The 22,913-nt window shown below is 57.3% G+C and overlaps 1 protein-coding gene across 1 annotated transcript in view; it reads right to left on the bottom strand.

The window, feature by feature from the left end:
- The window catches only part of NTSR1 (neurotensin receptor 1), a gene marked incomplete at its 5' end in the record, with an annotated part of 46,927 nt that extends 24,968 nt beyond the window's left edge, over positions 1 to 21,959 (bottom strand). Inside the window, one exon of the mRNA XM_082359735.1 lies at positions 21,246 to 21,959. Coding sequence (XP_082215861.1) covers positions 21,246 to 21,959 — 714 coding nt within the window. The remainder of the gene's footprint in view (positions 1 to 21,245) is intronic.
- Positions 21,960 to 22,913: the final 954 nt, after the last annotated feature.

Here is a 22,913-nt window from a genome sequence, read left to right on the forward strand (position 1 = left end):
GGGGGCTAAGCTCCTGCGGCCGCCTTCCCCCATGCATGGCCAAACTGGGCTGAACCTGGTGCCACAGAGGGGTCATGGGCTGGCCCTGCGTGGAGTCAGCTGCCCTCACCCCCGGCCACAGCGGTGGAGGTGGCAGGGGTGACGTCCCGGGTGAGCCCTCGGGCTCTGGCACGCTTCCCTGTCGTTCAGAAGACCTCTCCTCCCCCACAAACTCCCCCGTCGTGGGTCCCACTGCCTTGCACCGGGGGCCGGAGGCCCAGGCGGGGTGGGCTCTGTCCCCACCCTACAGACGAGGAAACTGAGGCTTGAGAGCTCAGCTGCCTGGCTGAGGCCCAGGGCTGACGTCTGAGGCCTCGTGGGTGCTTGCCGGGGCCGAGGGCTGAGGCTCCTGGAATTTTCACGGCAGCCCGGGACGCAGGTGCCATGCTCGCCCTTGCATCTGTGGGACCAGGGCACGGAGGGCTGGATGCTCGAGGTCTGTGGATGGGCAAGCTGGGGTGCCTGGTCCTCTGGGGCCAACGGCTCTGCCTTCGTGGTCCCCCCGAGGACATCACCACAGCTGTCCCCACCCCCGACTCTCTGCCAATGGCACGCCCGCCCCACCCATGCTGGATGCATGGCCTCCCATCTCCTGACTCATCACTCTGAACTCCACCCTGGCCGCTGGCAAGTGTCACAGACCCGCTGAACTCTGCTGCTCGTGGCTGTGCCTGGGCGGGGACCTTGGACAGAGGCCCAAGCCCCGGGTGGAGAGCACGTGTCCTCCGCTGGGCCGGGGCGGTCTTCTGGTGTCCCGCAGGCCCCCTGAGCTGTGACTGGCTGCAGGTGCTGGCCCTGCTGCAGGCCTGTGTGACCTGAGTCACTCCTGGCCCAGAGATGCCCGACGTGAGGGTGACAGCCCAGCCCCACCTCCGGGCAGGACAACCTCCGGGCAGCTCCTGCTCCAGGGCGCCAGTGGGAGGAGCTGAGGCTGGACGTCTCCTGAGCCCCTCGCCTGCCACCCCTGCTGCTGCAGACAGCTGCTCTCCCCGCCCCGGGCCCTCCCGGGGGCTGCAGGCAGAGCAGAGAAGCTGACCTGGGCGAATCCATGGGCTGCAGGCTGGGAAAGGCGGCCGAGTGTGCGTCTAGGCACCGTCGACTCTCAGCATCGACTACCTGCCAGCCAAGAGCCCCCAGGCGTGGAAGGACGAGGGCCAGACAGGAGGACAGTATCTCTCTGACTGTTGTCGGGAGGGGCGGGGTGAGCAGGTGCCTCGGGGGCCCCTCTCCAACTCGGCACCCCAGGTTCCCTCGGGATAAAATGCACCCAAGACCCTTCTCTGCTGAGAGGCACCTCCATCCCGAGCCCAGGGCCCTGCTGAGGGGGGTTGCGGTGCAGCTGCCAGCGCCCGGCCCGAGCATCTGCTGGCCCGTCCAGGTGGGCCTGGTGGACGCCCGTCTATTTTGAACGAGGAGCAGGTGTTTGTCCCCAGAGAGACCGCCTTGCAATCTGCTTGGCAGAGAAGCCCAGCCTCCCCGTCAGCCTGCCCGCCCTTCACGGATGTTCCTTTTTTTCTTTCTCTTTTTGAGCAAGACGCGCACACAGAAATAAACTTCCACTGTGCACACACTCTCTTCTGCAGAGCCCTGGTCCAGCCAGAGTGGAAACGGGCCCACGGACTGGTCGGCAATTAAAACCACAAACGCCTTCAATTTTCACTGAAACAGAAACAGCTTTGTAGAGGGGATGTTGAGAAACGAGCCCTCTGCAGTTCTTAGAACCAAACATAACAACTTGCGGGAGCAAAGCTTCGGTCGAATGGAGGCTTTGCTCACTCCTGTGCTGAGCTGTCCGTCTGACCCCCCTGCCCCCCCCGCCAGAAACTTGGCAGCTTGCCAACCAAGCCAGATGCCGGAGAGTCAGAACTGCCTCGCTTGCTCTGCCCACGTTCTTCAAGGAGGAAGTGGAGCCCGAGGATGGCTACGGGAGTTGTGGGGTGGAGGGATGGAGGGCTTCCTGGAGGGGGCAACCAGGGGCCCAGCTGAGCAGGTGGGAGGAGGTGAGAACATCAGGGCCAAGGAGCCCAAGCCTTCCTCCTACTGGGCCAAAGCTCAGATGCTCGGGGAACCTGGGGGACAGCAAACCACCCCCTTCCCCAGACTTGAAAGCCCCTCGGCCCCTCCTCCAGGAAGCCCTCCTTGCTTTAGGAAGCCTGACACTGCTCGCAGATCAATCTCCCTCTTCCTTGTCCTCATAGGGAGCCCTAGGAGGGGTGCAAAGAGCCGACTGGCCCTGTTTTGGCCAGGCCATGGGCTTTGGGCATGAGCCATGAGCCATGGGCTTTGGGCACTCCTGGGGTCGTGCCGGGCCTGGCACTGTCTGCTGTGACAAGGGGTGAGCAGCGCCAGGAGCTGGGAGCTGGGTTGACCCTGAATCGGTCACAGCACTGGGGGGCCCAGGGCACAGGATACAGATGCTCTGTCCCCCGGCCCGCTTTGCCGGCCCTTGCCCAGGAACCAGACTGGCCAGTCTGAGACGACATCTCCCCTCAGTCTCCCGGGAAGGACCGGGGGCACTGAGAAGAAACTCGGGGCAGCTTCTTGGGCAGCCACGCCCCCCGCCCTGGGCAGCGCCTCAGGTCCCTGCTGGCCCCCAGGAAGCTCCTGCAGACCGAGGCCCGCCCTGGCTGTTTGCCTGGATTCCCGGGGTCCAGGAGCCATCTGCCGTAAAAGCTTTCAGCTGGAGATTACGACTGGCCCAGGGTCCATCTCTTCCGGCCGGAGGTGCTTCCTCCAGCCACCCTGGACACACGTCCTTGCGGAAATCCACGTCCAGCTGTCCCGTCTGTGCTGCCTACTGTAGTCGCTTTGTTGCCAGCCAGGGGCTCAGAGCCACTGCCCAGCGGCCATCCGCAGGGACACCCAGAGCCACTTCTGCTGAATGCCAGCAGCCTTGTGGAGCGCAGAAGTTGGCTCCAGACCTGCCTGCTTGATGGGCCCTGTCACAGGGAAGGAAGCCACGGTTCTAGGCGGTGACAGCTTTGCTTATTTTCAGGGGCAGAGGCAAGCTGCTCATGCCTCGCCGCGCTCCGGCACCTGGACCCACCTGTTCATGGAAAACTCCGGGCTGGGACCTCCCTGTGATCCCCACGCCTTCCCAGCCCTTGCTGCTCCCTGACATGTGGAGATTCAGGGACTGTGCCCATGGGTTCAGGAGCCGTGCTGGGAGGGCAGAGGGCAGAGGTAGCTGCAGAGAGAGGGAGCCCACGGTGACAAGTCTGTGGGGCCATGTGTGCACGGAGGCCCCGCGTCTGACCCTGGGCCGAGGGGGCCTGCACGAGCTCCCATGGGGGGCTCGATATGACCTGACCTGGCTTCACGAGGTAACGCCTCCCAATGCACTAGATGGTCTCTCCGGCAACTCCAGGAGCACTGGAGCCTTTGGGACCAATGAACACAGGTGACACCAAAACCCTCTCCATCCTGCCAGGCACGCCTGACAAATACCAGCGCCCGAACCTCCAGCCCCGTTAATGGAGCCAGTTTCCCGACTGGACTCAGAGGGTCGGATGCACGCACGGCATCTGGTTTCCAAAGCAACCCCGAAGGTGACGGTGTGACACCCAACGCTGGCAGAGATGCACGAGGGTCACGAGCATCGTTCAGCATCTGTCACCTCCTTTGGTAGCAAGGGACAAGCAGACATCCCGGCTTGGCACTGTGGGTGCCCCCGTTATTTGTGGAGATGGAACTACTTGACCCCCAAGTCTGTAAAGTGACAAAGCCCCTGACATTTGTGAAGTGTTTCTGTGTTCCAGGGGCCACACTGCATGGAAGAGTCAGAGTCTCCTGGGACCCGCATGCGGGTGGCCAGGGATGCCGGCTCCATCTCCCGGGGGGGGCACAGAGTGCCGAGAAAGGGGTCATAAGGGGCCTGTGCAGCCCCAGCCCCTCTGGGGGGGGTCCTTCATCAAGAGTCCTCCCTCCTGGGCTCCACGCTCTGACAGCAGTCGTTTCTCCAGGGCAGGAGAAACAAAAACAAATTTAATTTATTGGCAATAGAAGTGGAAGTTCCCAGGCAGCTGTGGCCTGAGCTGTCGGCTCCTGGAGACCAGAGCCTCCCTGGAGATCCGTTTCTGCCTGAGTTCTGGCACGTTGGTACTTGGGTTCCGACTGTAGTTCCTGCACCTCTCCCCACTGGGACAGTGGTGGGGAGTCAACCCAGGGGTGCCCCATCTCTTTTTTGAGTTAGTTAAAAAGGTCAGGGAAGGAGTCCGTTAAAACTCAGCAGGAGGTCCCCCAGAAAGGGCTGGAATTAGCTCTAAATGCTATAAATGTCAACCAGACGCTCCCCATCGGGCTGCCGCGGGGCTGCCATTGACCCCAGCCCCTGGGTCACTGTCTGGCAGCTCCTTTCAATCCCTGTCAGGGGCAGGACAGGGAGGGGAGCTTTTGGCTCTTTTGAGAACCACCGGGGCCCCAGGGGATGGAGCAGGGATCTGGGGGATTGAGGCAGAGCCACCAGGGGCCCCCTGTGCCCAGGCCAGGGAGCCCAGTGGGTTGGGAGGGTGCCCACGCGCTGGGCTGAAGGGCGCCGGGGACCTGCCCGCAGCCTGGCCTCACTGCCGCCGCCCCCTTTCCAGCTCACCCTTGGGCCAGCGCAGTCTCCTGACGGGGTCCCAGTGTCCATGCCTGCGCCCAGGCTGCCCCAAACAGCAGAGCCATCTCACGTGCTGGGGCCCAGGTGGAAGCCCAGGCCTGTTCTGCACACACGTCCCCTGGGCCTTCACATGGCCGCTCGGAGATGCCTTCGCAGACCCTGACCCAGGCTCAGAGACCCCACAGGGTCGCTAAAGGTTTCAAGCTCGGAGCAGAAAGGATGGCCCCTGGAGCCCCAGACCTCACCACACCCTTCTTGCCGTGGCTGGTTCTCCCCATTTGATCCCCTCCGCTGTCACAGGCACCTGTCCCACCACAGCAGGCTCGCGTGTGGTCATCAAGTCCACCTGAGCTCAAGTGTGGCTCATCACAGTGTCGGACAGGACCCGGCAGGGGGCAGCCAGCTCACTCCGGGAGGCAACATGAAGAGCTGCAGCCAAGGGGCACCTGACAAGGTGTGAACAGGTGGGTCTGCCTGACAAGGTGTGAACAGGTGGGTCTGCCTGACAAAGAGTAAACAGGTGGGTCTACCTGACAAGGTGTGAACAGGTGGGTCTGCCTGACAAGGGTGGGCAGGTGGGACTCCTGACAAGGTGTGAACAGGTGGGTCTGCCTGACAAGGTGTGAACAGGTGGGTCTGCCAGACAAAGAGTAAACAGGTGGGTCTACCTGACAAGGTGTGAACAGGTGGGTCTGCCTGACAAGGTGTGAACAGGTGGGTCTGCCAGACAAAGAGTAAACAGGTGGGTCTACCTGACAAGGTGTGAACAGGTGGGTCTGCCAGACAAAGAGTAAACAGGTGGGTCTACCTGACAAGGTGTGAACAGGTGGGACTCCTGACAAGGTGTGAACAAGTGGGTCTGCCTGACAAGGGTGGGCAGGTAGGACGACTGGCCAGGCCTGGTGCAGGATCCTGAGGCTCGCCCGGGAAGCCCTGTCCACCCCAGGCCCAAGGGCCAGTGACGGAACCCATGGCCGTGGTGGGAGACGGCGCCCACTGCACAGCAGGGAGGAGACGGGGCAACACAGGCCCCAAGCTCACCTGCCGTCTCCCCCTTCTCCCCCTGCGCCGCCCACGGGCCTTGCCTGGCTGGGGCCGGGCCAGCGATCCGGACTGCTGGGCTCTGTGTGTCCAGGCCCTGGCGGGACAGAGGAAGTGGAGGGGTCTGGGAGAGGCGACAGGAGGACACTGTTGGCATGCTGCCTGCGGCACCTCTTCGTCTGGGTGGTAAGATGGGTTCATAGTCCCAGCCTCACAGGGTCACCACGGGGGTCAAACGAGAGTATGTATGAAAGGCGATTCTCGGCCTGCCTGACCTGCGTCCCTCTTCCTCCCCCAGCCCCCACCCCTACCAGGGCTGTGTCCTCGCAGGGAGGCCAGAGGGCATCTCCTCTGCTGGAGACACCCAAGGCCCCGTCTTGGCTGTCCTGGGACTGTCCTGGGCACGCTCAGTGGAGGCCTGTGAGGTCTGCGTGCAGCCCCCTCCCGCTCCTGCATTTACCAAGGGGCCCCACGCGGGCCTGGGGCTGAGATGGCCCGGGCAGACAGCCCACAGGGGCCAGCCCTCTGTCCACGAGAGCTGTCCCTGCCCCGCATTCTGTCCCTGCCCTTGGAGTGTGCTCTAGTGGGGTTACTGGTGGCCCCCAAAAGATACGTCCAGTCCTAAAAGATACCCCCAGAACCTGTGAACGTGACCTTGTTTGGAAAAAGGGTCTCTGTGGAGGCAATTAAGGATCTCAAGATGAGGTCATCCTGGAGTGGGGGGGCCCTAAATCCAGTGACAAGTGTCCTCAGGAGGAGCCAGAGAGGAGAGACACAGACACCGGGGAGAAGCCACGTGAAGACGGAGGCAGAGACGGGAGGGACGCGGTCACAAGCCCAGGGACGCCTGGGCCACCAGAAGCTGGAAGAGGCAGGGAGGACCCTCCCCTGGTGCCCCCGGAGGGAGCCTGGCCCTGCCCACACCCTGATTTTGGAATCTGGCCTCCAGATTAGATTTCTATTGTTCTGAGAGGCCTGGTCTGTTGTCCTTTGCTGCTGTGGCCCCAGGACAATCAGCTCTGGAGACCAAGGAGTTTCCCATGGTCCCCGTGAGGGACAGAAGCACAAAAGGTGTTTGGGGTTAGAGCTTTTTCAAAACATGAAGATCTGCCCCTGGCGGCTTTAACTGGAAGCTTTCTGAGCGTCTTCTAGCTGCTCTCCAGATCCGACACAAAAGTAGGTATTTTTAATACATGAGACGGGCATCTCTTAAAACAAGCTGTCAGGAAAATGAATTGCAGGAAGTTTAACTGGTGTTAACCCTGTCTTAGTGCCTTGCAATTATCCACCTCGAGAGTCTGCAGGCAAGTTTGACAGGGTGGGGGCCTCAGAGGCGCCTTGCTGTTCCAGAAAAGCTTCCCTTGGCTGGGATACGCTGTCTGTTCGCCAGCTCGCCGTGGCCGGCTGGTGTTTTTTCCCATCTTCTGGGCCTCTGAGCGCGCAAAGAGCCCACTGTCCTCAGGGCCCCATGAGATCGGTGCCCCCCAAGCCCCGGGCCTGCGTGAGGCAACTGCCCTCACATGCCCCCTCCTCCTCAAACCCCGTGCAGCCCCGGGCAGAGAAGATGTCCCCAGGTGGGGCTCAGGTCCACCTCAGCAGAATGGGCCTTGGGGCTGGGCGGAATCTGGTGTGCCCAGGCGTCGTGCCAGCCTGTGGGGACAGAGGGGCCTTCGGGCCGGCTGCTCTCCCTCCTGCCTCCTGCGAAAGCCACGTGGGCATCGCCGCAGGCGTCAGCACAGGACCCGCCAAGACGCAGCTGCCTGACCCCTTGCTCGCGGGGTTCTCCGTCCTGCCTCCTGCCCTGGACGCTGGTGCCTGCGCTCCTGACCAGCTGTCCCGGGGAGACGGGCGGACCACTGGGGGACCACCGACGGGTGCTCTGCTGCAGCTTGGCCCTGCCTCCCCCAGGCCCATCCCTGGGGTGGGGAGAACAAAGGGGTGATGTCACGGGGCTCCCCACACTGAAGACAGTCCGGAGGGGGGTCTCCGGACTACGGGTCCAGCAGGGTCCCTGGGATGGAGAGATCCGTGCCCCCACCCAGTGCACCTTCTTCTGAAGGGTCCCCAGGAGGGGCTGGCAGCAATGGGAGCGGCCGGTGAGCCCAGATCAGGAGCGCCTGGGGGACAGGTCAGCACAGAGGTAACTGCTTCTCCCCCATCCCCGGGCAATAAATAGTGACCCTGGACGGTGCTCTGACCATGCACATCCTGTCGGGCACAGAGCCCAAAAGGGACCGGTTCACAAATGAGTGAGTCTTTGATTTTGGCTCCAGACCAGCATGTCCTGGATGGCTCGACAGACGGGGCTCCCAAGTGACACGACCCAGATGTGCTTTCACTCCCTCCTGACCCTCGGGAGCTGGAGGTTTGGGGTCCTGCCAAACAACTGGGAAATTATGCTCTGGACAACAGTATCCCACGGCCTGCTGTGAGCAGTCGCAACTTAATAATTCCTAAACAGGGATGATTCCCAAACAACCCCAGGATTCTCTGAACTTCAGGAGGTTGGAAGTGGTGTGTTTTTTTAAACAGAGGAATCCTTTTTGAATTACTCACTGAAGAATGCTCTTAACCTTTAAATATGTCCAGAGAGAGTTATTGAAATTTACAATAAATCCACCTTTTAACAGACAAGGAGCTAAAAATGTTTAAGTCCAAATAATGTTGCACTTTTTCATAAGCTTCAGTATAAGATTTACTCAAATGCAGTGGCTGTCTTCAACTTTATGTTTCTAGGATAACTGTTTCTTTTTATGTATTCTTTTGCAACATTGTTTTAATAATCCTTTGAACCAGGTCTTTTATCACAAGCTGCCTCAGATATTTTTGAAAGTAGGCAGTGTTTAAAATCCACAGATGACTTCCATGTGGGGTACTGCACAAGCTCTCCTGTCATAAACTATACAATTGTACGCAATTTATCAGGCTATTGTTTTCAGACACAGGACAAGCCACAGTGCACGACTGTGGCCCCTGAGAGCAGGGAAATCACAAGGTGGCCCCCACTGTCACCCAGTTCTCTTCCTGGGGACACTTTTCTGGTTGTGGCTTTAGGAGCTGGGGTTTGGGCGGAGCATGGCTACTCCAGCTGAGGAGGTGGAAACCGGAGCTTGGGGCTGCAGGAGGGGCTTCAATCTGCAGATTAAGGCACTGAAGAGGGGGACATGCATGCCCATGGTAGGGTCCTCGGAAGCCTGTGGGGGGCTTTCCTATGGGTCTGGGCTGGCTGGGGTGTGTGCACAGACTGAAACCTTGAAGGGCTTATGGGAGGGCGGCTGGCATTCTGGCAGAGCTGGAGGGGAGAGGAGTGCCGTCCCTAACACACCAAGTATGCTGCTGAGATGCCAGCAAGTCCACACCTTAGTAGTAAGGACCGTGCCCTAGAGGAAGGCCAAGTCTAGACCCACCCTAACTAAGCCTAAAAGCAAAGGACAATATCACCAGTGGAGACTGAGCCCAGACTTGAATCCTCCCAGGATAGGAGGGCTGGGCTTTCCACAGAGCTGCACTAATGAGGCATAAGCCGAGCCTCCACAAGTTCACGATAATCAGTGTGCAACTGAACGGCCTGCTAAAGCAAGAGCCAACGCTCTTCAGAGGAAGATAACAGAATCCAGAGTCTTCGAGTTATCTACAATGTCCAGTGTAAGTAAAAAATTACTAGGTATGCAAAGAAGTCGGACAATGGGACCCCCTAATAAGAGAAACAGAAGTCCATGAAAACAGACCTCCAGGTGAAGAGTGAGCATGAGAAGTGTCAGGTGTGAAGGGGCACAATATGAGCGCTCATCAAACTTTGATAACTTAAGGGTGCATGTTGATAGCCCAAGAGCAGCCATTACAAGAACAGATTCAGAGAGGTATACCTCAAAAAGTCAGTAGAGGACCTAAACGGGATACTCTGGCTTCCCAGCCTGAGGACTAAGAAAGTGGAGCGTGTGGGGAGGGAATCTCAGCAGGTGAGAGCTGGAAAAGGGGATCCCCTAACTCTGTGTATTAACTGACACCAATCCTGGGGTTACCATTGACCTGCACATGTATGGAACACACCCAAAGAACCAGAGTAAAGCTTCCGAAATCTGAACTGTGATATAAACCACCTCCAAGATCCAAGACTACACCCTGAATGGTGCACGTATGGGGAAGAACTGAATAGCACAGTCAAGGACCTGAAAACAGAACTGACATCGGAACCACCACCAACAGAGAGTAAGACAGAACTTCAGTTCTAGCTGGGCTGATGGCTCAAAGAAAAGAATCAACAAGAAACATCAACCTTCTCCAGAGGATTTTAACATAACCCAAAATACCACAACGGTATTCAAAATGTTTGGGAAGTGATCCAAAATCACTTGACATTGAAAGAACCAGAAAAATATGGTTAACTCTCAAGGAAAAGACAATTAATACATGCCACCCTCGAGAAGACTCAGATGATGGAATTACCAAAGACTTGACAGAAGGTATCGTAAGCATGCTCCTTGAGGTAAAGGCAACTCTCCTGAAATGATTGAAAAGATAAAAGTTCTAAAAAGACAAAAATAAACCACGTTAAAAAGAACCGATGGAAACTTTAGAACTAAATAATACCAACATTATCAACCACATTGACCCTTATGGAATAATATACCCAACAACAGCAGAATACATATTCTGCAAGTGTGCATGTATCACTCACCAACACAGACCATGATCTGGGACCATAATACAAACATTAACACCGTTAAAGAACTGATATCATGCAAGTATGTTCTCTGAACATATGGAATTAAATGAGAAATCAATAACAAAATGTTATCTGGAAAATCGCCAAACATTTGGAAGTTAAACAACACACTTCTAAAAAGGAAGCTCTTTCTAAAGAGAAATAAGAAAATATTTTGAGCTGAATTAGAACACAGCATTTCAAGGATTTTGAGATGCTACTAAAGCAGTATTTAGGAGAAAGTTTTTATCATTACATGTTTATATTATAAAAGAACTGAAAGAAATCCCAGGTCTTGAATTAATTATCTAAGCTTCCACCTTAAGAAATCTAGGAAAATAAGAACAAATTAAACCCAAAGCAAGCAGAAAAAGGAAATGCAGATAGGAGCAGAAATGAAATTGAAAACAGAAAGACAATTTGAAAAATCAATGAAATCAAAAGCTTGTTCTTTACAAAGAACAATAATATTGATAAACTCCTAGCCATACTCTGACCAAAGAAAAAAGAGAGAAGACACAGATTTCCAATATTAGGAATGAAAAAGGAGATATCACTACAGACCCCACAGACATTATAAGGATGATAAATGAATACTACAAACAACCCTATGCCAACTTAGTTAAAATGGACCAATTCCTTGAAAGATACAAGTTGCCAAAACTTACTCAAGAATAAATGCATAACCTGAATATCCCTATTAAAGGAACTGAATTAGAAACCTTCCCACAAAACTTCAGGCCCAGATGGTTTCACTGGAGTAGTCTACCAAACCTTTAAAGAAGACATAATACCAATTCCACTCACTCTCTTTCAGAAAACAGAAGAGGTGCAAACACTTCCCAACTCATTTCCTGAGGCCAGAATTATCTTGATACCAAAACCAGATAAAAACATTACAAGAACAGAAAATTATAGACCAATATCTCTCATGAACACAGACCCCAAATTCTCAATAAAATATTAGGAAATCAAATCCTGCAACATATAAAAAGGATAATACATGACCAAGTGGAGTTTGTCCTAGGACTGTGAGACTGGTTCAACATTAAATTAATCAATGTTTTCCACCGAAATGAGGTACCTAGTATACTCAAATTCACCGAGACAGAAAGTAAAGTGGTAGTTTCCAGGGGCTGGAGGATGGGTGAATGGGGAGCAGTTGTTTAAAGGGTTTCTGTTTGGGAAGATGAAGAAAATTCTGGAGATGGATAATGGTGATGATTGCACAACAATGTAAATGTACTTAATGTCACTGAACTGTGCATTTGAAAATGCTAAAATGGTAAATTTTATGTTATGTATATTTTACTACAATAAAAAATTAATATTATTCACCATATTAGCTGACTAATGAAGAAAAACCACATGATCATACCAATAGATGCAGAAAAAGCATTGGACAAAATTCAACAACCATTCATGATAAAAACTCTTAGCAAACAAGGCATAGAAACTTTAGTGAACTTTCTTCACCTGATAAAAAACATCTACTAAAAACTTAAACTAAAACCCTCATACTTAATTGTAAAGACTAAAGACTTTCTCCCTAAGATCAGTAACAAGGCAAGGAAGTTTTCTCTTCCACCCCTATTAAATATCGTACTAGAAGTTGTAGCTAGGCCAGTAAGGCAAGAAAAGGAAATTAAAGATTTGGAAGGGATGAAATAAAACTTTCTCTATTCACAGACACCATCACTGTCTACATAGAAAATCCCAGGGAACCTACAAAGGAATTTCTAGAATTAATAAGTGTATCTATCATGGTTGTAAGATACAACATCAATAACTAAAAATCAATCCCATTTATATATATTGGCCATGAAAAATTGGAAATAGAAAAAAATTTTAAGTACATATATAATAATTCCCAAAACATGAATATTTAGATATAAATGTAACAAAATATGTGTAGGATCTGTGTGCTGAAAACTATTACTGTTGAAAAAATCAAAGAAGACCTAAATAAATGGAGGGATGTAGTATAATCATGCATTGGAAGGCTCAATGTTAGGATGCCAAGTCTCCCCACATTGATCTATAGATTAACACATTCCCAATCAAAATCCCTGCAGGCTTTTTTGTAGATACTGAAAGTCTGATTCTAAAATTTATGTAGAGAGTGAAGGAACTAGAGTAGCCAAAACAAGTTTGGAAAAGAACAAAGTTGGAGGACTCATGCTACTTGAAAGACTTCCTATAAAGCTACAGTGGTCAAGACTGTGGGGCTGGGGACAGTACAGACACATAGATTAAAGGAACAGATGACAGTCTGGATAGAACCCCGCACATGAGGTCAGGTGATTGTTTAATTAAGGTGCAAAAAAACTCCAAAGGAGAAAAGATCATCTTTTCACAAGTGGTATTGGTCATGGATATGTATATACAAAAAAAGTACCTACATCTCACACCCTATAGAAAAATTAACTCAGAATGGATCATAAACTTAAGTATAAAACATAGAACTATAAAGATTCCAGAAGAGAAGAGAGAAAAAAACTTAGTGACCTTGGATTAGGTACAATACCAAAAGCATGATCCATTAAATTTTTTGATAAGTTGGGTGTTGTCAAAATTCCTACTTTTTGCTCTGTGACATGCAATGTTAGCAAATACAAAGATAAACCACAGAAGGGGAGAAAATATTTGCAAATCACATATCTGGCCAAGGACTTAGATGCAGAATATATTTTTAAAACTCTCAAAAGTCAACAATAAGAAAACAACCCAATTTTAAAGATAGGCAAACTACGGGAACAGACACTTTGCCAAAGGAGATATACAGATTTCAAGTAAGCACCTGAAAAGATGTTTAATGTCATGAGTCATTAAGGAAATGCACATTGAAACCTCAACAAGACACCACTACACTCCTACTGGAATGGATAAATGAAAACAAAGAAACCAAACCAGACACTGACCATAGCAGGTGCTGGCCGGGATGTGGAGATCTGTCTGTCCACGCTGCTGGTGGACATTCAAGATGGCAAATCCGCTTTTGGAAAGCTCTGGCAATTTCCTATAAAGTTAGATACACTTCCTGTATGAGCCAGAAATCTGACTCCTAAGTGTTAACTCGAGAGAAATGAAAGCATATGTTCACACACTGTCCTGTACATGAATATTTGCAGCAGCTTTATTCATAATTGCTCAAAACTGGAAACGACCCAAATGCCCTTCGACCAGTGAATGGGTGAACAAATGGTGGAACATCTGTACGATGGAATCCTACTCTACGCACAGAAGGAACAGGCTATTGACACAGGTGACAACATGGGTGAATCTTAAGGCATTACATAATCGAAGGAAGCCAGACTCAGAGGTTCCATGTACCTGGCGTCGGAGTCAGGCCCAAGGCCGTCGCAGGGGTGGGGCGGGGTGGGTGAGGGGATGGGGGCGTGCAGAGACTCCATGGGCGACAGGACCGGGTTCTGTCTTTCTTTGGAGGCGGGGGTGACAGGGCTCTATGTATTTGTCAAAACGCATAGATGTAAACAAAAGGAAAATGATTTTTACTGGATGTAAACGTAAACCTAAGAAAACAGAAAAACCTGGATCTGGTATCTTATCATTCTTCCACCTTCTCCGCAACCAGCCTGGTCTGGGTGATCACGCACTCAGAACTCCGCAGCCGCTTCCTAACCATCCTCCCTGGCCCCCGCTGAGTTCTCAACAAGGCAGACAGAATGGTCCCCTGAAATGTATGTCACATGGCTCCTTGCTCAGAGTCTCCCGTGGGGCCCATTTTTCCCGGATAAGGGACACTGCGTGCTCTACATGATCACCTGTTCCGTCTTGTCCTGCCCTGGGCGCACCTGCTTGGCCACGTCGCCGCAGCCACGTGCCGGCGGCCACGGTCCTGTACCTGCTCCTCCCTCTCCTGGAACCTTCTTCCCCAGATGCTGTCACACCTGCCCTTACCTGCCTCTGTGAGGCCCCTCCTGTTCACCTTTTCTCTGCTGCCCTCCTTGCTATCTACCATTTGTAGGTTGTACTTATTTATTTTGCTAATTGTCTGTCTTCTCCGCCGGGATGTGGACTTCATGGGGCGGAAATCTTTGCCAGTTTTGCTCCCTGCGGGACCCGTGGTGCCTCACACACGATGCTCGTCGAGTAGGAGTGGAAGGGGGTGAGGGAGGCGGGTGTCATCACAGGTGACAGAAGGGGATTCTTCATGCACACGGGGCTGCAGAGACCTGGCTCAGGCCCTCAGGCAGCGAATGCTTCTCAGAGGAGCTGGACGGATGCTGAGGGTGGCCCTGACCCTACAGGTATGGGAACAATGCCAGGCCCAGGGGTTTCCTGCAGGACCTGACACGTGCACGCAGACCCCCAGAGAGGGACTGAGCACGGACCACAGGATCAGCTCCGGCAGGCAGAGCTTTCTAGGGAGGAGACGGCTCTTATTACCGTAAAATGACGAATCAGAGGGCCCGTCCCTCCTGACGCTGCGTTTTGTTGTGTGTGGGCCCCTGAGCCCTTCCTCGGCTCCTGGACCAGCTGGCAGGTGAGGAAGCTGAGCCACAGGAGGTCGCACCGCTGGCCCAGGCCCTGCAGCTGGCCCGTGGAGAAGCTGGGATTTGACCTCGGGTCCTGGGCTGCCACAGGCGAGAAAACCCAAAGGGCCCCTTTCCGAGCGGCTTGGGCGCACTGGTCTGGCTCCACCCAGCTCCCTGGCCCCCCTCCCCCTCCTGCACCAGCCCCGGGGGACGAAGCTGCCCCCACAGGGGCATGTGTGTGAAGTCCCCAAAGGGGGCAGGGATCGCAGCAGGGGGGTGGCTCCACCTGGGCCCCTTGCGGGAACAGCAGGACGGGGCCGGTGCTGGGCCTGGCTTGGATGCCCCCACCCTCTCTGGGCCTCAGTTTCCCCTTCCTCTCGGGGCCAGGCTTTCACCGGGGACGGCAGGGGCCAGGTCCGATGCCAGGGCGTTGCCAGGTCGGAGCAGGGGTCTTGGGGACCAGGCAGCCGCCACAGCTTGGCACCACCGCTCCCCCCCACCCCCAGGTGCCGAGCACCTGCCCGCTTCCTGGCGGTGATGGAGCGAGCGCAGGGCGAGCGGCTGCCTGGGGCCTTCGAGCTCCCCAGGAACGTTCCTAGGACCCTTCGGTTCTTTCCTGCCCAAAGGCACCCCACCCCCGGGGGAGGACCCGGCACCCAAACAGCCTTCGCAGGACGAGACCTTGGACTCTGATCTTTCATCTCCGACTCACTCATGGAGACACGGTGTACATTCACCGAAACCACTCCTCTATCTAAGTTCCACGAGATTTGATACGTGCGCCGGCAGCACGGGCAAGACGCACAACATTCACCACCCACTGCCGACCCCACCCCCCACCCCCCCCCCCAGCCTGTGCGCAGGTCACGTGATTGGAGTCGTACAGTCGGGGGCCTTTTGAGGCTGGCTTCCGTTCCCCCGGCACGGTGCATGCACTCCTGACCACTGCATCTTAGAGACCAAAGAAAGGCTTGAAATCCCGTCTGACGAGGGCCTGGAGCAGCCAAACACTAGACGGACAGTCAGGGCTGGGAGGGGAGGGGCAGCTGGTGTCCACTGGGGACACAGTCTCCCTGGGGAACAATGGGAGAGTTCTGGAGATGGGCGGTAAAACTTTATGTTATGTATATTTCACTATAACAGAAAAAAAGAGCAAAAGGCTTGCGATTCCTCTCCCCTCGAAACACAGACACTCGAGAACCCGACGGGAAGTTTGGCTCTCCCTGCTGGAGGGGACGGAGGGCTCTAGCACCACCCGGCCCGGCCTCACTGCCCTGCTGGTGCCCGTAGGAGAGCGTCCTGTGCTGGCACCAAAGCTCACGGCCAGAGTCCCGGTCCTCCTGCAGCTGAGACCCCAGACGCGGGGGACGGGCTGCCAGCCCTAAGCTTGAGGACGTCCCCGGGGACGGCTGCTCACGGCGGTCCCTGCCCTACTCACTGCCCGTGGAGCCTCAGGACAGACTCTGTCCTCGTGCAGAAGCACAGCAGGATTGCCAAATCGAGAAGTCCCGCTGCACACCAGTACAACACCACGAGCGAACCACGGACCTCATTCAGCCACTGTCTCAACAACATCCTTTCTGGACCAGGGTCTGATGGGAAGCCATGCCTTGCGCTCAGGGGCTGTGTCTTTAACCCCCTTTAATACAGAACAGCCCCTCGGCCTGTCTTGGACTTTCATGACCTGGGCCATTGTGAGCACAGGGCAGCTGCTTTTAGAACATCCCTCAATTTCGGGGACAAAGGGGTGCGTGGAGGGTCCGCTTTCTGGGCAGGGGTGCTGTGTCCTCAGTGCACATACAGCAGGAGGCCCACGATGGCCCCAGTCTTGGGGGCGCTCACTCTGGCGTCTGCCCGTTTCCCCAACATAACGTTACTCTCGGGGGGCCCTGTGACTCGCCAAGCTTCAGCCCTGAGTGTCAGCGTCACTGAGGCCGAGTCGGCTACAGGGGAAGCAACGGAGGATCAATGAACGGGGCGCGCACAGGTGGCTGGATGGGGGAGGAGGACACCGGGCGCAGCTGGTGGCACAGGACAGAAACAGAGAAAATGATCGATGCCCTGATTTTATTGGAACCAATTTTCTTCCACTTTGTGGAGATGGGTCTCAGCTGCCTCTGCCTCCGCGGAATCACGTCAGACTTTAACGGCCTTGGCGCTCAGGACACCACCGGGGTCGATGTGCCCACGGACACGAGCTCCCCCCGCACGAGCCCCGCCCAGGGCCAGCCCCCCTTCTGCAGCCGGGCCCAAGCCCAGCGAGAAGCACTGTTGCCGGCGGCACTGAATGTGAAGGCAGATGATGAGGCCGGGCGCTCCCGGGGTGGCCCCCAGCTGTGCAGCTGCTGCCAGGGCCGCGGGGCCTGGAAAACGGCAATAACGAAGCGATGACCAAGAGCCCTCAGGCGCGCCGACGCAGGCCTGACGGGCTCCTGCCTGCGATGCCAGGAGAGGCTGCCTTAGGGCGGCCTCGCTGGGTGGGGGTGGGGGCCTCTCTAACGAGGGTGCAGATGCCCTGTGGTCACTAATTCACCCTTCCCGGGGCACGGCCACTGCAAAGGGGCTGCTCTGACCTGGGAGCCTCCTAGAGGCGCTGTGTCGGTCCGCCCTGGCAGGGCACTGTGCTCCCAGGGGGAGGACATCTACCCCCCGGCTGAGCGTCACGAGGACTGGATTTACGCAGCGGGGGGATAACGCTGCCCCAGGGACGCTTGCTAGTGACTGCACAAGGCCACCACTGGGCACTCACCACCACGGGGCACTCACCACCACTGGGCACTCACCACCACTGGCCACTAACCACCACTGGGTACTAACCACCAGGGGCGCTGATCTCCACTGTGCACTCACCATCATGGGGCGCTAACCACCAGGGGCGCTGATCTCCACCGGGCAGCATCAAACATGAGTCCTGGACGGGGCGCTGGGCGCTCTGCCTGCAGGTGCCCATCAGCATCGAGGGCTGGAGGTGACCCGACTCCTGGGGCGTCTCTGGCTGTAGCCCGAGGTCTGGGCCCTGAGCTCCCTTGCCCACCCACTGCAGGTGTGGCCCCCCAGATCCTGCCCCCCGAGAGGCACAGATGACTCTGTACTTTGGAGGGAAAGGATCCCCTTCTAGTAACTGAGCCCTGGAGACAGCCAGTGACGGGGACAGGAGGGCGTGAGTGACCACAGTCAAGCACACGCTCAGCCCCCAGGTCTCTGCCACTAAGGCCTCCTCGGCTCGCTGCCCTCCCGGCCACCTGCCCGGTCAGTGCCCAGTACACGCTCACAGGGCGGATGGACACGGGCCCCACCAGACCCACAGCTGCGACACAGAGCCTGTGATGGCAGCACCTCATCACGCTGAGGTCAGAGCACGAGGCCAGGCCTGAAACGCAGTGGACCAGACACGACCAGGGCCAGCCCACCTGTGTGGGGACGGCTGCCTGCCCTGGGAGATGCCTGAGTGAGCGGGGGCAGCACAGGGAGACCCCACCACCCCTGGCACGTGCTGTCTTCCACTCCCGAAGGCTGCCCTGGGGCCAGCAGTCTGTTTAGGAGGATTGAATCCAGTTCCCTCTGGGGTCCAGGGAAGGGCCGGACCGTCCTAGGGCAACGCGGCAGGCCCTGCGGCCTCTCCTCCCAGACTCCCCCTGTTGACCTGGGGCCCAGGGTCTGGGGCCTTTGCTGGTCTGCGAGGCCCTGACCTCACTGTAAGCTCCTCTCGCCCCGTCCACCCCCAGCCCCCGGCTACACGCCCAGAAAATGCCCAGCTGCGTCCAGCAATGACAATTCCAAGTGGCTCAGAAATCTAATCACTAAACCACCTTGTTTCTAAACACGAATTCTGTTTGCAAGTGTCCAGGATGGACTCTCACAGGTGTGGAGGGCTGGCAGGCCTTGTGGGAGACACTTGGGCTGGGAGGGGCCCCCGTTTTGGAAAGAAGGGTCATTTTGATTGGCCAACGTCCAAATGTGGTCCATGAGAGGCAGACGCACGGAGGCAGGCACCCAGCCCCTCTTTGGACAGATGTCACGGTTTAAAAACTGTGGACGTTGGCCCAGAGCTGCCAGGTGGCCCAGAAGCCCGTGTGGGGAACGTAAAATCCCCTGGGGAAACCTCTCCTGGGATGGCGACGGCGGTGCAGAAGGGACGCGGTGGGGAGCAAGGCCAGGGCCGAGCTCCCCCGTGAGGAATGTTCTCTCAGGCACAGGAAGCAGCCCGCATGCAGAAGCCCAAGGAGCCTCGCGGGAGCGGTCAGCGTCAGAGGGAAGGGCACATTTTACAACCGGCCCGCCGGTCTCTCCCAAGCGCATGGCCAAGGCCTTTAAAAAAAAATGGAAACTCTGATCTCCGAGGGCGCCAGGAAGCCAGCAAGTATTGAGTAAACTCTCGGCAGCGCCACAGCTGCGGGCGCAAGAGCGGGTCCTTCCGCAGCGCGTGCTCAACAGACACCTGCCTAGCGGACGAATGAGCAGGACAGGCCCCGGGCCACATCAGCACCACAGCCTCCGACCGAAAGGATTCCTGGGAGTGGCCCTCTGGGAGGCGATGCCATGTCACTGAGGTGTCTGGTTCCACGACCAAGAGGGAGTGAGGACGTTTTAAGGGGGAGGCCGTGCTCCCTCTGCTGTTGTTGTTTTTGCCGGATGATCCAAACCCCGGCTGCTCCTGGCTGAGCCACAGGGGTCCGAGCGGGCAGGGGTCTGAGGGGAGCAGCCCCTTGGCGGGCAGTGGGCACTGCTGACCCCGAGCCGCTGACCTGAGCCTGACACGTCCAACCTTCATAGGCAGGTGTCATGGCTGCTGTCCCCCGACCCCCCAACCCTGGGCACAGCCCATCGAGGCCTCACAGGAAGCCGGAAGGTCATTCCCACTCTGTTCACTGCATACGCCCTGCTTGCCACTGTTTCCGGCACAGGAGAGGCAGCCGCCTCTGACTCATCTCCCCGCCACACGCGGCTGCCCGGGCCACGCCACGCACGGACACCCGGAGCCACGCGTTTTCAGCACAGGCGAGGGGGGGCCTGAAGCTTCATTCTGCCCGCCGGGTCCACCTCGGTGGTGGCCTGTGGAGGGTCAGCCGCAGCCCAGGGACGGACATGCAGACGACACCTCCTGCCCCCCAGCACGCCAGCTCCCCTACCCTGGCACACCCGCCACACTCAGAGGCAACGGCATCAATTCTGCTGGGAAGCTGCGGGTGGCTCAGGCGTGAAACGACAGCCAGACGGGACAGCCCAGAGCCCCCCCGACCCCCACTCAGCCCAGATCCTCCTTTCCCATCCCACCCTGAGATGGAGGACGCCCCCGCCCCTTCATGGCTACCCACATTCTCAGGCCACGATGCCGCTGGAAGCGGTGTCTCTGCCAGGACTTGCTCCCATGGACGCCCTCCTCCCACTTCAGGGCCCTGCCTGGAATGTCCCTGCCTGAGAAGCCTCTCCCCAGGGCCGGAATCCCCTTTCCTGGCCAGGCCGCCTCGTCCAAGCCAATTCCCCGGGGACGGCTGCCCCCTGGGTTCCCACACACTTCGCCCAGACCCTCAGAGGACCATTGGTCACCCGGCTCCAGTGTTATCCACCTTACATGGGCCCCCCGCCTGCCACCACGCCCAGTACCTTAGGATTTTCCAGTAGAAACAGCGTCGACACCACCACCACCAGTAAGAGTGCTTCTGAGAGCTTCTACACACCAGGAGCCAAACAAGCACTTCCCACACCTTCTCCCTTGAATTTCTACCTTCAGAGGTGGGGGCTGTGATTGCCCCATTTCACAGATGGGAAAACTGAGGCTAAATTAAGGAACTGGCCCAAGACAGCATCAGGCCAGGAGGCACAGGGGGAGCAGTCCGGGCGGGGGCGGTTCTGCTACAGAGGAGATGGACCACAGGGCCTTTTGAGAAACTGATGGAAGGGACTCTCCCCAGAAAGAGGCCGGCACCAGCACACACAAGTTTACCTTACATCTCAGGGAATCTGGAGACAGCTGAGGCCCATCCACGGACGCCCCTCCCCTAGAGAGGTCACTGATCTAGGGTTCCAGCCCCCTTTGATGGAAGGAGGGGATGAGATAAGGGGGGCTGAGACCTGGCAGCCCTGGAGCGAAAGGTGGGAAGAAGTGGGGGTCAGGCTGCTCTCAAGCCCCACCCCTCCTGCCCCACCCCCCAACCCCTTCCCAGCTTCCCAGGAGTAAATTTCCTTTGGGACATTTCTCCAACTTCCTGTACCCAGAGGGTACACAGACCAGAAACTACTGTTGGGGTGAGGGAAAGAGACGCACTGAGGCTTCCCTGAGGGTGTGCCTTGGACCCTTGCCCCCAGGGGAGACCCTGGCCTGGTGCCCTCCGACTCCTGCTCCCCTGAAGAGGCTGCTCACCTGGATGACGACCTTGACCTTGGCGGTGCCCACGGTGGGCGTGCACACCAGGCCACCGGGGTGCTGGCCGTCGGCGCTGCGGTTCTGCTGGCCCATGGTGAAGAGCATGGGCACGGCCAGCAGGCCAGAGGCCAGCCAGATAGCGCTGATGAACTTCTTGGTGCGGCTGCGGGACATGAGGGTCTTGGCCTTGAAGGGGTGGCAGATGGCCAGGTAGCGTTCCACACTCAGGCTGGCCACGTTGAGGGCCGTGGCATAGGTGCAGGCGTCGCGCAGGAAGTAGTAGCCGCGGCACACGGCATCGCCGAAGGCCCAGGGGTGGTGCACCCAGATGAAGTTGTACAGCTCCACGGGCATGGCCAGCAGGAGGATGAGCAGGTCAGACAGCGCCAGGCTGCCCAGGTGGTAGTGCACGGTGCTCTGCAGGTTCTGCAGGGACTTCTTGCGCGCCAGCGTGAACGCCGTCACAGAGTTGCCCACCGTGCCCACCACAAAGAGCGCCAGGTACACGATGGTCACCAGCACCTTGGAGTAAATGTCCGTGTTCACGTCCAGGTCGCTGCTGGGCACCGCTGGGACGGGCTCTGACAGGTTGCCCGAGCCGTTGCCGAAGTCCAGGGCCAGGAGCGCCGCCTCCAGCCCCGATGGCGGTAGCAAGAAGGGGTCGCCAGCCTGGGAGACCCGGGGGCCGGGCGCCGAGCTGTTGAGGTCCATGTCCCGCGCGCGGGGCGGGGTGCCGCGCTCCCCGGGGTCCGCGGCTGGAAGCCGGGGCGAGAGTGGGCGCGTCTCTGGCAGGGACAGAGTAGAGGGAGCCCCCGAGGGGTGGGCGTGAAAGGCAGAGGGGGCGCGCCGTCCAGCCGGGAAGCGCCGACCCGGTCCGTGCCAGCCTAGAGCGCTCGGGGCTTGCACTCACGGGGGGCTGCGCGCTTTCCCGGCTTCCTCCGAATACCAGACCCCACGGTTCCTCGGGCCCCCGGGGCGGCAGCGCCGGCTCCAACGGAGAGCGCCTGGCTGGCTGGGGCTCGGGCTGCGCGGGGCGAGCCTGTGGCGCCGAGCGGAGCGCACGCCTGGCTGTCCGGAGCGCTCTCTCCTCGCTCGCGCTCCCCGCGCAACCCCGCTCCGCGCACCTCCAGCCGCGCCAGCACCCTCCCGGGCTCCGCGCCTCCCCTGAGCCGGCGGCGACTGGCGCGCCCAGCCGTGGGGGGCGCTGGAGGGGAGAGGAGGCGGCCCCAGCCACTGTCTCCGCCCCGCAAGGGGGCAGGGCTGGCTGGTCGCCCCCGCGCCCTCGCAGGGGCCATCCGGGCTGGGGGGAGCGCCCCGGGGAACTGGGATTCCAGCGGGGTGCGCAGGGCGTATTGGCTCTTTCCAGGCACCCTCCTCAGGCAGCTCGCCCTCCTGCCCCAGGTCTTCCCAGCTTCTTATGCCCCGCCTCCCCAAGGGAACTGCCCCCCGGGTCGCCTCCACCTCGCTCGGTGGGGGAGAGGAGGTGAGGGGGTGGGGGTCCCAAGGAGGAGGCTTCCTGCTGGGATGGCTGAGCTGCCCCTCCTTCCTGGGGTGCCCACAGGGTGCCAGAAGTTGGGTGCCCAGGGGAGCTCTGGCACAACTAAGTGGGGGGGGGCGGGGGGGAGCTGAATGAGGGGAGCAGAAAGCAGAGAACAAAGCAGCACT

The sequence above is a fragment of the Balaenoptera borealis genome, assembly GCF_965194805.1.
Source record: "Balaenoptera borealis genome assembly, chromosome: 16".
Lineage (NCBI taxonomy): Eukaryota > Metazoa > Chordata > Mammalia > Artiodactyla > Balaenopteridae > Balaenoptera > Balaenoptera borealis.